This window comes from Physcomitrium patens, chromosome 3 (assembly GCF_059467195.1).
Source record: "Physcomitrium patens ecotype Gransden chromosome 3, ASM5946719v1, whole genome shotgun sequence".
In the NCBI taxonomy this organism is placed as follows: Eukaryota; Viridiplantae; Streptophyta; class Bryopsida; order Funariales; family Funariaceae; genus Physcomitrium; species Physcomitrium patens.
This window is the reverse complement of record NC_143412.1, coordinates 7,054,374-7,069,000: the sequence shown is the minus strand read 5'-3', so window position 1 is coordinate 7,069,000 and position 14,627 is coordinate 7,054,374. Positions and strand designations below refer to the sequence as shown.

The 14,627-nt window shown below is 42.9% G+C and overlaps 3 protein-coding genes and 1 long non-coding RNA gene across 13 annotated transcripts; 2 read left to right on the top strand and 2 right to left on the bottom strand.

The window, feature by feature from the left end:
- Positions 1–3,466: 3,466 nt before the first annotated feature.
- On the top strand, positions 3,467–6,207 carry LOC141044308 (lysM domain receptor-like kinase 3). 3 transcript variants are annotated; one of them, XM_090248624.1, is made up of 2 exons: positions 3,467–3,976; positions 4,425–6,207. In XM_090248624.1, the coding sequence occupies exon 2, from the start codon at positions 4,756–4,758 to the stop codon at positions 6,100–6,102; it is 1,347 nt and encodes a 448-aa protein (XP_090104750.1). In that variant the 5' UTR covers positions 3,467–3,976; positions 4,425–4,755; the 3' UTR covers positions 6,103–6,207. The 3 variants fall into 3 exon arrangements, with proteins under 3 accessions (XP_090104750.1, XP_073388733.1, XP_024371000.1); XM_073532632.2 differs by having other exon boundaries at positions 3,467–4,111; XM_024515232.3 differs by having other exon boundaries at positions 3,467–4,315.
- LOC141045171 (uncharacterized) lies at positions 6,040–7,213 on the bottom strand. The gene is made up of 2 exons (XR_012217139.2): positions 7,075–7,213; positions 6,040–6,674 (listed from the first exon to the last, which is right to left on the bottom strand). It is a non-coding gene; the product is annotated as an uncharacterized LOC141045171 (long non-coding RNA).
- LOC112280134 (uncharacterized) lies at positions 6,592–8,925 on the top strand. 6 transcript variants are annotated; one of them, XR_016502043.1, is made up of 4 exons: positions 6,592–6,726; positions 7,793–7,894; positions 8,117–8,181; positions 8,466–8,925. XR_016502043.1 is itself a non-coding variant. In XM_090248625.1 (3 exons), exons 1-2 carry the CDS (start codon positions 6,617–6,619, stop codon positions 7,848–7,850), a joined length of 168 nt encoding a protein of 55 aa, XP_090104751.1. In that variant the 5' UTR covers positions 6,592–6,616; the 3' UTR covers positions 7,851–7,894; positions 8,127–8,260. The 6 variants fall into 6 exon arrangements, 2 of the variants coding, with proteins under 2 accessions (XP_090104751.1, XP_073388734.1); XR_016502044.1 differs by having other exon boundaries at positions 8,458–8,925; XM_090248625.1 differs by lacking the exon at positions 8,466–8,925 and having other exon boundaries at positions 8,127–8,260.
- A 328-nt stretch (positions 8,926–9,253) lies between these two features.
- LOC112280133 (uncharacterized) lies at positions 9,254–13,685 on the bottom strand. 3 transcript variants are annotated; one of them, XM_024515227.3, is made up of 10 exons: positions 13,526–13,685; positions 12,776–13,217; positions 12,184–12,664; positions 11,859–11,928; positions 11,293–11,709; positions 10,978–11,053; positions 10,777–10,874; positions 10,455–10,651; positions 9,777–9,977; positions 9,254–9,588 (listed from the first exon to the last, which is right to left on the bottom strand). In XM_024515227.3, the coding sequence occupies exons 2-10, from the start codon at positions 12,813–12,815 to the stop codon at positions 9,576–9,578; spliced, it is 1,593 nt and encodes a 530-aa protein (XP_024370995.1). In that variant the 5' UTR covers positions 12,816–13,217; positions 13,526–13,685; the 3' UTR covers positions 9,254–9,575. The 3 variants fall into 3 exon arrangements, with proteins under 3 accessions (XP_024370995.1, XP_024370997.1, XP_024370996.1); XM_024515229.3 differs by having other exon boundaries at positions 12,184–12,643; XM_024515228.3 differs by having other exon boundaries at positions 13,498–13,672.
- Between the last annotated feature and the right edge of the window lie 942 nt (positions 13,686–14,627).

Genomic DNA, 14,627 nt, shown 5'->3' with positions numbered 1-14,627 from the left:
AGCAAGTACACAATGGCTACTTAACGATAGCAGGTGCGATGGTTGCAGTGAAAGCAATAGAACAAAGTACCTCATCGAACGGTCACTTATTCGAACGGCCACTTAAAAATGAGATGGAATTCTTATCACTGGTGCCCCAAAATAATCTAGTCCATCTTGAGCATTCCGGGTACATGAGAACAGGAGCCTCTGCCTGCGTTTATGGAAAATGTTGTACATCTCCTCGAAAAGCTTGCTATTTCGTTAGCACCTGATCAGATTCAGGGTTTTCTCAAATTCAAGGACAGGGTAATCTTTAGAGTATCGATATTATGACCCTTTGTTCTTTAGCGTAGTGTCCTACTTCACTGTTCAAGGTTTGATCTCGCTCGTCAAACAAGACTAGGATTATACATTAGAATACCAATTATGAATACGTCACATCTCAGATCCTAGACATAATGCATGTTGCGTGAAGGCTGGTGTTGCATTTTCGAACGTGTGTCTGGATTGACTCACTTCGGCGTAGTAGAGTGAACTGTTGCCAAATTACGTTTTTTTTTTAAGTTTCGTCATATGCGTAAGTCACCAGAGGAATGACCCCAGTTGTTGTTACTGATTTTGAGCAGCACAGGAGTGATTCAAATCCGGATTACTCTTCAACATGTTTCCCAATTAGTTTGTGGGTGGATGTTTCTAGCTATGGAATTTTGCTTCTCCAGATTGTGGAGGGTGGGTGACGCTGGATTCGTTAGCTGCCCGATGACTGCAGACATCTTCTTCGTTGAGTGAGATTGCTCTCAGCAACACACATGTGCCTTGTTTGAACAAGACATCCTGTGATGCATATTAGGGCCTTTTAATATCCCTTCTACTCAAAGTGCAAAGCTCGGTTACACCAGGCGGTAAAGTTACACAACGAGGACCGCATGGAAGAATCCATCGGCCCTAACCCACATCTTCAACAACACGGCATGGTCTAGGACCTTGAGATTGTGGTGGATCACTGCAAAACTAGAATACTGTAGTCGGTAGGTGCAACAGCACGAATCCCGCGCCATGGATGGTCAAAGGAACATGGCCTCTTGCTCTGCTTTCGTCATCGTCGTCAGCAAGCTCTGGTGCCGTGTCATCAGCTGCTCAAGGTCCTTTTTACAGGGCCTCGTTTTAGCGACTTCTATGACGCTTCTCTCATATAGATAAACTTCGTCCCATTCTCAGCTGACTGAATGAAGTTCTTCTAGTCCAACACGAGGCTGTCTGTCCCCTTGTACACAGAAAAACTGGTCATGGTTTCGCTGCTCCAACGTGTTTTATAGTTTTATTCTTGGGTGGTGAGGATTCGGAGCTCGGCGTGGCAAGACTGGACTGCAGCTTGACCATGCTTTTGTAAATCTCCTTTTCTTGTCTCGACACCCTATAACAGAACACTTAAAAAACAATTTCTAAAAATACATGTACGGCTCATCCAACATGCTGTATTTTTTAAAGAATGTAAGCTTCTTTTTTCTTTCTTTTTTTGAACTGCATCTGTTTGCACCTAATAGTTTGATACAACAACGATTATTCATTTTACATGTTACTGAGATTCATGCAATCAATATGGAATCCACAATACTGCAACGTTGCAAGGGTTTTGACGACAATGTCCATCACATGTGCAACAATTCAGGGCACTAACAAACGACCATTTCAGATCACAAGGGATTTAAAATATTGGGTTGTAGAAGTTATTTATTTTTGCTTGCATGTTGCTGATAATACAAACCACGGTCAAGAGCTTAATCAAAGGGTACGGGTATTCCAACGGCACAGTTGTAGAGGCCTGACAAACTGTAGCTTCTTCACACCACGCTGGTAGACAGGCGAAGAAGTGCGGTACCGCCGAAGCGACCACCTGAAGGAAATGAGGAAGACTTGTGGACGGTAGTAGTGGGCCATGTTGCTGAAGCATCGCCCTCATCCTTACTGAAGGACAGCCTCCCCACGCAATCCAGGCAGGCCAATACCGCAACTTACCACTCCGAAATTACACAATACCAAAATCAAATCACCGTTCTATACCGAAAACCCACATGATAGAAAAGGGCCCAATTTGCCTCGCTTGAAATTCTCCCAATTTTCCTGATCCTAATTGCTTGATATATATATGCAGAAATGAGTCATCTGTTGTGCACTACATGTCCTCCTTGCTGCTCAAAATGCGTGTTATCTAATATAAGATAACCAAGTGGGACTTGTTGGTAGTTGGGTGTCTTTGGCTGGTTGTTCTGTATAGTGTGCTTTATTATGCTGTGGAGATCATACCATCCTTCCATTGCGCATGCAACCACCTATGTATAAGAAGATCTCTTTCTTCTTTCTTTTTAAAAAAAAAAAAAAAAAAAGAATACATATATGTGTGTGTTAGAAGATTATGTGTTAAAAATGCCAGTTTTGGAAAACTCTGGTTCGACACATGCAGGAAACTTATTCAATTGTGTTGGAAAGTTGTGGAGGATTGAAGGCTTGATATCCTGGGTTATTTTCTTTATTCTTATTCTTATTTATTGTATTCTACGTATTCTATGTTGATTGGATTAAGAAGCGCTTCATAGATTTGTTTAAGTATACTTAAGATATGGTACAACAACGTGAAGGGTTGTGATGTATGTTCATCTTAATATTCAAGTGGGGGGGGGGACATGAAATGTCTATTGTGTTGGTTCATGTTGTATGAATCAGGGTGAATGACTTCTATAGTTGTGATTGTTTTTTTAAAATGATTTAACTAAATCTAGATATATATATATATATATATATATATATATATATAATGGAGAAAATCATTAAGTATTGTTGATGAATGGTAATTAAAGTACATTTCCAGTAGTTAACGATTTTCTTATTCTTTGTTTCTATACCAACTGGTCACTCTAGTCCAACTGTGCTTCATAGCTAATTTAGAATTTTTTTTTTTTTTTACTTGTGTGTACGAGTGTGTGACTGCATGTACATGCATGAATATAATTAAAAAGCAAGGCAAAACCATCAGTCAAAAAAAGCAATACCCTTAAAAAAAAAATTGACAATTGTGAACTGTTTGCGGTGCACAAAGAATTTATTTATTTATTGTTCTACTTTGCCTTCGCACCTACTCAATTTTGAAAGAATTACGTTGAATTTCCTTAGCAGATTAAGATCGATGCTCACAAAAGAACACTCCAAAATATTATGTCACATAGTAACATGATATTTTCACCCATTACCTCAAATAAGGATTTTTATGAAAAAAATAATTAAAAAGAGGTATTATTGCTGTGCCTACAATTTCCACCATCAGGGGAAAAGCCAACAAAAAGCACACACACACGCGCCGGGCCGGGTGGCGACAACGTAGCCCTCGCGACCCCCTCCCCGAGGACGGCGACTCGCTCCAGCATGGCACCAGCTTTCCCGACAGTTTTAATTTTTGTGGGTGTGTTCTCGGCCCGTCTCCCCGCATCTTCGGGATTTATGCGTGCGCGAGGGGGTTGGTTGATTGTGCATTGCGGTCTGTGGAACCCTCTCTAACTCACTCGTTCAGGGTCCCAATTCGGGTGCACTGTATCGGAGGTCAATGGGTGGTTACTTCGCCGCAACTTTACTTGGCCAATTTGCAAACAGGAATGAAGGAGATGAAAACCCTGTCGCTATTTAGTTCAGTTGTCCTCCTTCGAACGAGATGGCCAGATTACCGATAAAGATTTTACGCTCTCCGAGCTCGTGATCGGAGCTTGTGTCCAGGAAAACAATACCCATAAAAATATATATCTTCACACATACACATATAAAAATATATATCTTCACACACACACACACACACATAAATATATATATATATATATATATATATCACTAGAATATGCAGCTGACAACAGTGCCTCGGGTAGCTGGGTGATGACACTAATCCCGATGGGTGGATGGTTTCACTGTTCGCGGTGCCGATGAGTGTGTCGTCGTCGCGTTACTTCTTGAGGTTTCCCGCACTCTGCTCATCTTGTTTCAGCTTCTTTCATGGAGTTGTTAGTTTTGTTAGTTTTCTTTAAGATCTGTAGGTTACAAATGCGGCTCTGCTTCCTTGTACACTGGCGTGTACAGTTTTTTGGGATAGGTGGGTACAGGTTGCGCTGGACAGTGTGCGTTGTCACTTGCTTTCTGTCTCTCATTCTTGCATGCGATCCCGGTCGCTGACGCCGTTCCCAGTTTCGTTGCTCTCTTTATTGTCTCGGGCCTCTTCGCTCTAGCTTGATCTTGCAGAGGGTGTACGATCTGGGATCTCGGGGTGTTTTGTAGAGTCTGAGCTGTCGGTCAACAGGTAATCGCTCAATTTTCTTTGAGCACAGCACATTAATTTAAAGTTTAGAACGTGATAGTGGTGTTGGAGTTCTTCTACTCGAAGGCCTCATTCTTTTTAGTTTGTGCAGGTGGAGATGTAAGCGTTGCCCCTGAGGCGCCTCTTCGACTTAGCTAGCTCAAAGGAAAGCTTTCCAGAAATTTGCAGGGTTTGATCGTAGAAATGTTCAGTGAGAGGGGTCATTGCCCAAAGGATTCGAAATGGCATTTTCTTTGGAACACAATTTAAGAGGTGTTGAGGCTCGGTAGTTGTGAGGCCCTCCTCTGTTTTGGTCACATAATTCTTTGACGCGGTGTTGATTCGAAGCGTTTACTGGATTTCTTTCCCATTATGAACCTGAATTTGGAGTCCTGCTGTGGGCAAGGTGCACGCCATTTTCCAAAACCAGCGACTTGATCATTATGTGTCTGTTTGGCTGCGGGTTGCCCAAGGAGGCAGAATCACGGCCACACTCACGACCGTCGTCAGGGGTAGGATCTCAAGTTGGGACTCCGAGAAGCAGACCGAGGTCCAGGAGAGCACCGTACGACAGCAGTCTGGATTTGAGTACAAGCTGCAGTATCAGTCAATCCCATTCCAAAGAATCCAAAGGTTCTAGGGTATCTCAAACTTCTTCAGGTAGTGCAATTTCTTTGGTGAGCTTGAAGAGTTTGTTGTCAGATGGCCCACAGATTTTCACTTACAGAGACATATTGAAGGCCACAGATAATTTTAGCTCAGCGAGGAAACTCGGAGGAGGTTCATTTCAGGGAACACTTGCAGGGAAGAGTGTCGTCGTTGTTGTGGAGAAGAGGGTATGCATGGATGTTGATTTTATTGCCGAGGTCAAGACCATTTGTAACCTACATCATTCTAATCTTGTAAGGTTCATTGGAGGTTGCATGAGTGGGGATCAATTGTACCTTGTGTACGACCACATCACTGGTGGGAATTTGCGCCATTGCCTGCGGAGCACCATTGTCCCAGGTTTCACAACCCTAAAAACGTGGACAGTCAGGCTGCGCATTGCACTCGACATAGCCAAGGGGCTCGAGTACCTTCATGAGCACGCTTCCCCACCTTTTGTCCATAAGTACCTCAAAAGCACCAGCATCATTCTGGACAATGACCTGCATGCTAGAATCGCCAATGTTGGGTTGTCAAGAGTTCGAGGAGAAACGGCGGCAGAGCCTGGAGTACTGCCCAATCCAGCAAGCCGGGGAGAGATCACGCCTGACGTTGACAACTCTAGTTCCAGTCCTCAACAGATGGCGCAACTTGGCCGGTCTCAAGGAAGAACCCTCGGACGGTCCCGCAGCGTCAAGATTACAGGAATCCACGGTTACATGGCTCCCGAGTATTCCCTCAATGGCTTGGTTACCCCAAAGCTTGACGTTTATGCTTTCGGCGTTGTTTTGTTAGAACTTTTGTCTGGACAGGAAGCTGTAAAGCTGGAGAAAAGTCCAGGTGAGTATACCGTGAAGAAAACCGTATTACCCAATGTAATAGCTGGCATATTTTCGGACCCTGAACCTAGAGCTAGGGTTAGAGTGTGGATAGACCCGTTGCTTAGAGATTCTTTTCCTTTGGACGCTGCGTATAGAGCTGCGGTTGTAGCCAAAAAATGTGTAGAAGCAAAACCTGATGACAGACCGCCAATGCGAAATGTAGCCCTTAGTCTTGAACAAATATACATGGCTTCGAGGGAATGGGAGGAGAATATGATGGCATCCAAGAATTTAATGACGTCCACGCTGACTGCTCGATGAGGCTCCTGAAACCTAAACTGGATTCCACATGTGGACAGTTGAAGCCGTCGACTCACCGATTGTATCATAAACTCCAATTATTTTCAATTTTGATCCTTAAACTCATGCTCTTGTATATCTCTCGTATCTTCTCATGTTGCCGCCCGTTTACGATGCACATTTTTTAGACATCAGGCATCAAATAGTGAACGGTTGCCCTGAAGTTGAACGTCTTCTGTAGTGTGATTTTTCATCATCTCGTAGTGACGATCCCGAGACAATGAACTGAGAACAGTCTCGCTTAAACGGGCTAGACACATGGGTGCTTGTAGCGGCCCGCTGGTATTTCAAGTCTTAATGGTCATTAAATGATATTTAACGCCTTCATGTTCTTCCATGGTTGTGCTTGTGGAATGCAGAAAAACATTGTATTATCGATCTTTGTGCTTTGAAACACATTTCGCTCTGGTCTCTCTTTTCCATTAAATCCGCAGGAGCCCCGCAGATTCTTCGAGAAGCTTTGTGAGTGTAGAGGATGGATAAGTTTCCGTTCCTCACGCTGCGCAGCGTAACCATCTCCGAAATCGGAATGCCTGCATCAAGTTTCACAACATTTGACCAACAGGCTACGGAATTTCCTGTCAGGTCTGACTTGCCCTTAACAAGGAATTTAATCAGAAACACGCTCCTGTTTGCAATAGTTCACAAACCCTGCAAATCTTGTTATCCCTGATTCCCACGTGCTTTGTAGCAAGTTCACGATGCTAGAGCCCCGTGAAATCTCTGACACCTATCCACCCAGAATCAATGCAACATTCCTAAACATGATTGCTCCACGAAGTTTCTCTTCATCAACTGTCCGAATTGGAGCAACTTTCCATGCAAACTGTGTCCCAAGTTTTGCATTTTGGAATAAGTAACGAATATAAAAAACTGCTGGCTGTCACAAATTGATGCCATGAAATCCGGAAGTCAGTTTCGAGGAAAGATTACCCTTTTCGAAAGGATAGCAGACTCTCATCTGTAGCACTGCTCTCTTCTCCGCTTCTTCCACGTCTTGCTATTGCCCGAATTTCAGGCTGCAGTTTATTTCGATTGGAGCTGTTGTCTTGGGATTTGAAAACGTTTCTTGTATCTTCTCGGTTTTCATGTTTGTAGGATTTCCAGTTTTTTAGTAGCGCTTCCAAATTCGCAATTATCTGTGGACTGTATCGTAGAGAATTTGTGTGGTGTTGTGAATGTCTGGGGGATGTTTAGATGTGAAGATGCGTGACATACGACCCTGTTCGGAATCGTTTAGTGCTAGTTGTGGTGGAATTGAGGTAGGCTATGGTGCAATGTGAAAATCCTTCCTGCAATGCGATAGTTCTTGATCACAACTATTCCACCACACCAGGCTCAACATCTCTCGATCATTCACATTCTAGATTTCAGAATTCCACTGTATTCTAAGTACGTTTGAGTGCGATGGTGTCAGTAAGTTTCTTCCGCATAGTGGATCTCTCATTATCGAAACGTAGTGAATGAAGAATATTTTAGAGCAAGGGTTGATGGTAACTAACGTTTTTACGGTTCTCTTCGGGATCCCAGCTTGGGTATCAAAATATTGCTTTTAGGGTTCCACTTTGAACTTTATTTACCATGCGAATTTATCGATCCTTCAACATCGATTGAACTGACGCAAGGCTTTGATTCCTGTGAAACAAACCAGGGACCAGGGACCAGGGAACTTCAATGTGGGAGCGGGTGTGGAATTTAGCATTCCTTGAAATTTTTGGACGAGATTAGCAGCGAAAATCTGCAACTTCAACTGGTCAGCTCTTCGTTCAATTATCTCAGTACATTATGCAGATAGAAGTTAACACCGTTCTCATTCTTATTCATTTGGGTTGCGAGTCTTCTCCAATGCATTCTTCAAACGGAAAATCTGGAGACCCCACGTGTTGTTGCTTTTATGACAGTTCATGACAAGAAATTCTTTTAGTAGCTGCTACGGCCTATTCTTCAATTGAGGCAGCAATTCTCATTGTTGCAGAATGTTTCAGGGAACGTGTTGGACCCAATGTCTGTTCAGAAGTCGAGGGGAAGACTATATTCTAGGTAAAATGATTTCAATATTTGTGAAGCATCTCTGAAACAATGAGGGTACTTGTAAAATTGTAAAAAAGTTAAGATTGAGAATCCTATTGTTGTTCCGCTGAGCTGGATAGTCTAATTACTATATGAACTTAAATTATCTAAAAGAGAGATCCCTGAACTTGTGATCTCCCCTTGAAATTTCCACTATTAGATTAAAACTTTCACTCAAACTGAACTTCCTTTGGAAATGTGTGTATACCTTGGCTCTTGACTGTATTTCATAGTTTGCGTTGCAAGACATGCAGAATCATGGTCTGGCAGACTTTTTCCACGAATCGTCGCTACGAACATAGCCGCCTAGCCGCTAAACAATGGAACCTGAAGGGCATATACAGGCCAAGCTCTCATTAATTATTGCTTTGATTCTTCTTTTTCTTTTCTGGATTACGCTGCTGGTCATTCAAGTTCGACACCATCTCTATCGATACAGGTAAAAGAAATAACTGAGAGACTTGTTGTCTGGAGCAAGAGTAGTCACCATTGTTGAGATATTGTGATGAAGTGGGAGGCCTTGGTCGAATTTATTTACGATTTAGTAGCGATTGTGGACAAAAACCTCCAATTACTTGTGTCCCCTGATTTTTCTGACAAGGCACGAGAGTTGACCGCATGATGGTGATGACACGCCAATAGCCAACAAAGGCTGATGGAACAGACATTGGGCTTAAACTTATTTGCAATGCAGGATTAAACAAATTTCTTCAACTGAAATGACTTTCAAACAATAAAGCGTCTAACGCAAGAGTCACTCATCATCACTTGATAATAGTTTCCTTGGATTTGTGAATCTGTAAACTTTTTGTGTTTCTTCATAAGTTAGCATGAAACGACCAAGTAATTCATTCAGTATCCTACGTACGTGTCGCTCCACATCAGATCTTCAAAAGTTCACGAAGAAGGAATCATATCCTCATGACTGCATAAATTATCAACTCCAGCACGTGCTCATTTTTTGATACATTCAAGTCATAAACTCCAGTATGCACAAAACGGCATAGATCATACAGAACACTGGCGTCAAAGAACATAGTGATTGAGTAAAGTAAACGCATTCCCATGTCAAGGAGCCAATTAAGAAGAAGCTCCTGCAAACTACATATGTAGACAAGAGCACGACCTGTTACTCACCATTTGTTACCCTAAACCTGAAAGATGCACAACCTAAGCTCTTAAGTGGATTATTCTATGTAGTATACCCAACTCAGGGAGAGAGCTCAACCCTAGCTTTACAAGACATAAACACTACTGCTTTAGGACCTATCTAAGGTCATTAAACCCGCATGATATCACTATTCTGATCAAGATTCCTTGAAGTACTCATCCTAACCCGTACAGTTTTCTTCACTTGATCTACTTCAGCACATGGACCTGTAGACGAACAAGTAGAACTAAGTCAAAGTTGGAGGATAATAACTTCATACACGAACATTTTCTAAGCCATTACCACGACAGTGTGGCTCATCTATGAAATGCATTTACCAAAATGAATATGAAAGTAGCCGAAGCGGTTTGTAAGAACATTTGACAAGGTTGTGTGAAAAACATTTGGCACCCACCATTGATCACCTTCTGTCAACTCCATGTCCGAATCACATTGCGCGTCGTCCAAAGGAGATGAACTACTATTATCATCAGAAGTAGAATAGTCCTCTTCGTCATCCAACTGTTGCTGACGTAGAGCAACCGCAGCTTCCAAAACCCTCAAAGTGGCTTTATTATCGCTACCTTGTGCTTCATCCAAGGGTGTGTATCCATGACTGTTGCAAAATCCATTCGGATTTGTTATTGACTACAAGATTAGTGCCGTTTCGCTTTGCCAATAGAACTGGTTTCAATGCTCCATAATAGAGGTTTGTAAGGTTTTTCGCTCCCTATGACCGAATAAATTTCAAAATAGACCCATTTAAATATATACACTAGGAGGATTACACATGTAGGTTTCTCATCATTACCGTATTGGACATGCGAAATGACTTCTTAATGAACGCAGCCAACATCTGCGAGGGATAATACTCATCTATAACTAGTGAACCTATACTGTTGACCTTGCAAATGTCTAGGACAATATTCGACTTCACCCAGACGATCAAGGATGTGTGAATAAATATCTGCAAGTATGGCAGATGCAGGTTATCAAGGATTTCAATGCTGACCTGCATGAAAGCATGATCTTAGCTATTTCTAAAGAATGCTCATTCAAACGCGTGGAGAAGTACGGGAAATTTAGGGCATACCGATCCTTGGCAAAAACATCAGCGCCCTTGTGCACGAGAAACTCGGCATCTTTGGCTGTACCATCAGCTGCTACAATGTGCAGCGGGGTCCGTTGAGAATAATCTGTCTCGTTAGGATCCACCCCTGCCTTCACAAGTCTCTCTACGAACTCCATATCACCACAGGCTGCTGCCTTGCACAGCTCGTTGCCAGCGTCCTGACCAGAATAATAAACAAGAACAGATGAGAGGCGTCTCGAAGACCCAAAGCATCGAATGTGAAATACAATGCTTAAAAAGCAAAATTCGAAAAGTAAAAACGCAATGCAAAAGAAGAGGTAACCTTCACATCAGGTTTCGCTCCATTGTTACGAAGTATTTTTGCAGTCCAATCGTGTCCTCCTTTCAACGCCTCCAAAAGTGGGGTCACTCCATCATTATCTAATCATGCAAAGGCAGTCGTCAGTGCTCAGTGACAAAGACGATTGAACCAAATTTGGAAAATGACGTGAAGAATGATAATTTCCTACCAGTCTGGTCTCACCTTTAATATTTATTTCAGCACCTCTCTCCACGAGTAGAGCTACACACTCTGAGTGGCCTTTCCCTGCAGCAAGGTGCTACTCACCACCGAAAAACCCCAACTCCAAAAGTCAAAACAAATCCAAAGCTTGTAAAGTTCCAGGCTATTTGGCAAACTAATGAAGACCGCTGCCACCCACATGCTTGTTACCTTCCAACACCGCACTACTTGACCAGGTAAGTATGTTATGTGAAAATCAAATCGGATAAATTGTATCCAAGTGAAAAACTCAGATAAAATGAACAAGAATAAATATCTAATGCCACACTGACGTACCAAAGGCGTTCGGCCTTCATAATCTGTGCTAGATGGATCTGGACACATATCCAGGGCCTCTCTTAGTTTCTTCACATCTCCTTGTGATGCGATTTCCCAAATATTCACTCCAGGATGTCCAGAAGACCGTGCATTCGCGTCTCCAGCATGAGACTCTTGGAATATTTCACCCAGCTTGTAGATAGCTTTAGCCATTTCTAGCGCCGCGACTGAATATTGAGCTGCTTGGATGGAGCTCAGTACAGAATAAAGCTCTTGAAGGGTTTGCAGTCTCAGCTTTTCAGCTTCGATGAACAAATGCCGAAGCTCAACTAGCTTAGACTTCATTACTTCCTTTATTTCTGCCATGTTAAAGCTCTCACTAGGAGGAGGATCAGCTGTGGTCGCCCGAGTCGTTTGCTGATCTGCCACCAACATCTGTAGGCTAATATAAGTCCCCTTAAACGAAGCGGGCAAAGCCAAGTAGATATACAAGCCCATGGTCTTCTAGAAGATAAAATTCATGGCGGTCTACAACCGGAATCATGCACTTCAATGAAAATTAAAAGCATTAAAAGCATTGAAACCTGCAGCACAGAGAGACGGGTTGAAATTTCGTCCTCAGCTGAAGAAGTGCGTTGCTGCATGACATTCAACCTGAAAACAATACACTCAAACGACACAGAAAAGAATGAGAAAACGAACACAGATCCTGCAAGAGGTCTTAGTGCTTAGACCCACAGGCAGGATACATGTTTTCCTAACCTCGAAAGCGATTATGATCTTCACATGAGAAGACCTAGACATGGCACCGCTAATCAATCAACTGAACAACACAATGAAAGCTACAAAATTTTAAACTTTAAACAAAAGCTGGTGCACTGCATGGAGTACTCGGTATAGGTGGTGTACCTTGAAAGCTGCTTAGCTGAAAGGGTTGCCATGGACGGAAGGGTGATGCCTTCCAGCAGCCGCTCCAGCTCGCTCTCCATCTGGATCCCCATTAAGGAATAGGTTAAAACTATTGCTGCAGTGGGGCGCCACCCACCCATCCACATCATCCCTGCTTCGAACGGGGTTTTCCATGTCCCTGCGGTTATGTAGGAGACATCCTCATGAGCTGCTCGGATCTTAGCATGCGCGGCCTCCGCGTAGAGCTGATAGCACTTCCTCACCAATCTAGCAAACTCCTGCTCATTTCTGGGGTTCTCCAGTGACCTCTTCAGCTCAGAAAGAAGGTTATCTTCCTGCTGTACCCAGGTGTTGTAAAATCTTTGAAACGAGGGGATGGACAAGAGAGGGGGCCGACTCTCGGCTTCATCGTCCATAGCAATCGGCTCCTTGACTCCCGATTGATGGAGGGCAAATGTCGCTGCATCCCCCGTCATATCATCTGATGTAACATGCGCAATCAAAAGTAGTTCTATTGCTTTCTTGAACTCTTAGAAATTCATTCATGCAAAACACGGAGATGCGAGGGGAGCTGGGGAATGTAGATGATCACCTATTCGGGTGTGCGTATCCAGAACCACCGGCCCTCGCATTTACCCTGAATACCTTCCCTTCCTTTGAACTCTAAGGATGATAATCTCCTCCGCTTATGTCCCTCATAATCCCACGAACGCTAGAATTTATGGCTAGATACCTGGTAACATCATGGCACCGAATGCTTTCCTTTCGTGGAGCATGGACCATTCAATGCGAGTATTCCCTCCCGCCCCTTTCCCTCTTCTCCTTCGATCGCGGAATACCTCCTCTGTAAAAAGCAGAAGCTCAGGAATGGACTAGACCTGAGAAGTGCTGCCTGTGGTGAAGGGAGCCTCCATATCTTCCCTAATTGACGTGCAAAACCTTCAGCTGCGGCCTACCGCTACTACTTCTACCACACAAATGACGAAGGAGAATACATTGCTACTTCGCTACTTGAGGTCCACAAGGGCAGGAACCTGCAATCCGGCGCAAGGAATCGTTGTCAGATACTGCAGATCACATGAAGCACGCCCCAATCCTCACACACGACTCCGGCAAAAAGTAACCAGAGATCGAACAATTTCCCGTGCTAGCTCCCAAAACAGCACACCACAAGCGGAACCCAATGCAACTCAACTAAACACCCCTCGCGCTAGAAAGAAAGAAAAAAAAAAAAAAAAAAAAAAAAAAACAACAACAACAACAACAACAACAACACAAAACAAAACAAAACGAATCAATCTACGGATGAGCAACCCGCTAGCCGCAGCGCAACAACGCTCACCAACAGATCCAAGACTCTCTCACAACTGCAGCTGCACCAGATTCGGAATCAGATTCCTGCAACAACGACGACGAAGACGACGACGCATCCTCGCCGTCGCGTACTCCGCTGCCATATCCTCCGCGACCCCACTTCCTTCCTTCCTTCCTTCGGCCCCAAGCAGCCTAGCCTCCATGCCCCTCGTGGGGCACGGCCATGGGGTGCCGCTGGTCCATACCCACTTGTGCTCCTGTCACCATGCCGTGCATGGCACGTCGGATTCTGAAGCTTGCATGTCACTCCCGCCCCCTCCCCTCCCCTCCCCTCCACTCCGCCCCTTCACAATGAATGAATGGCCCAACCCTATCCATGATCTCTCACTCTAGAGGAGGACCATGAGCAAGTGGAACATGACTGCAAATGAATTAATAATATTATTGTTATTACTATTATTGGTTGGTGGGTATCTACTATCAACCCTCTCTGTAGGAGGAGGAGTGCAGCCGTAGCCCTTAGAGGAGGAGGAATATGAGCAAGTGGGATAGATAATAACGGCAGATATTTTTTTATTTATTGTGGTCATTATTGTCACCCCGAAGAGTGTAGTGAACCTGACTGAGCAAGTGGGAAATTACCCACCATGTATATTACCCTCGTCGTTATTTATTATTGTTGAATATTACCTGCCCATATCGTCCTACAATAGAAAAATGCACAAGTGGGAAATATATATATATATATATATATATATATGTACGATTGCTATTTTTGTCTGCCAAAAAGTGAATGTCCTTTTTTGTGGTATGAGATCGTGTATGCATTTGTGTTTCTATATATGTTTCTATCTCTATATCAAATAGACATATTTATATATAAATATATATATATAGATGGAAAGAAATGAAAATTTTAAAATTGCTAGTCTAGTATGATTTCTTAGTTTTATAAAATAAAAATAAGTAAATAAAAATAAAAAATAAAAAAAAACTATTTTAAATTTTAAAATTGATAATATATGTGTTGCTTTTTGTAAGTAGTGTTTACTAATAATATTAAGTCATATAAAACATAAAAATTACATGTTTTTGTTTGTTAAGTTTTATTTTATTATCTTTTATTGCTG

What these genes read in the sequence shown, in the direction of transcription:
- LOC141044308 (XM_090248624.1), top strand. Translation starts at nt 4,756, where the DNA reads ATGTGTCTGTTTGGCTGCGGGTTGCCCAAGGAGGCAGAATCACGGCCA.
- LOC112280134 (XM_090248625.1), top strand. Translation starts at nt 6,617, where the DNA reads ATGGATAAGTTTCCGTTCCTCACGCTGCGCAGCGTAACCATCTCCGAA. An exon ending in GCTACGGAATTTCCTGTCAG is followed by an intron (nt 6,727 to 7,792) that starts GTCTGACTTGCC and finishes GAAACAAACCAG; the next exon opens with GGACCAGGGACCAGGGAACT.
- LOC112280133 (XM_024515227.3), bottom strand. Translation starts at nt 12,815, where the DNA reads ATGCGAGGGCCGGTGGTTCTGGATACGCACACCCGAATAG. An exon ending in TCAGCTAAGCAGCTTTCAAG is followed by an intron (nt 11,929 to 12,183) that starts GTACACCACCTA and finishes TATTGTTTTCAG; the next exon opens with GTTGAATGTCATGCAGCAAC. An exon ending in ATGAAGGCCGAACGCCTTTG is followed by an intron (nt 11,054 to 11,292) that starts GTACGTCAGTGT and finishes GGTGGTGAGTAG; the next exon opens with CACCTTGCTGCAGGGAAAGG.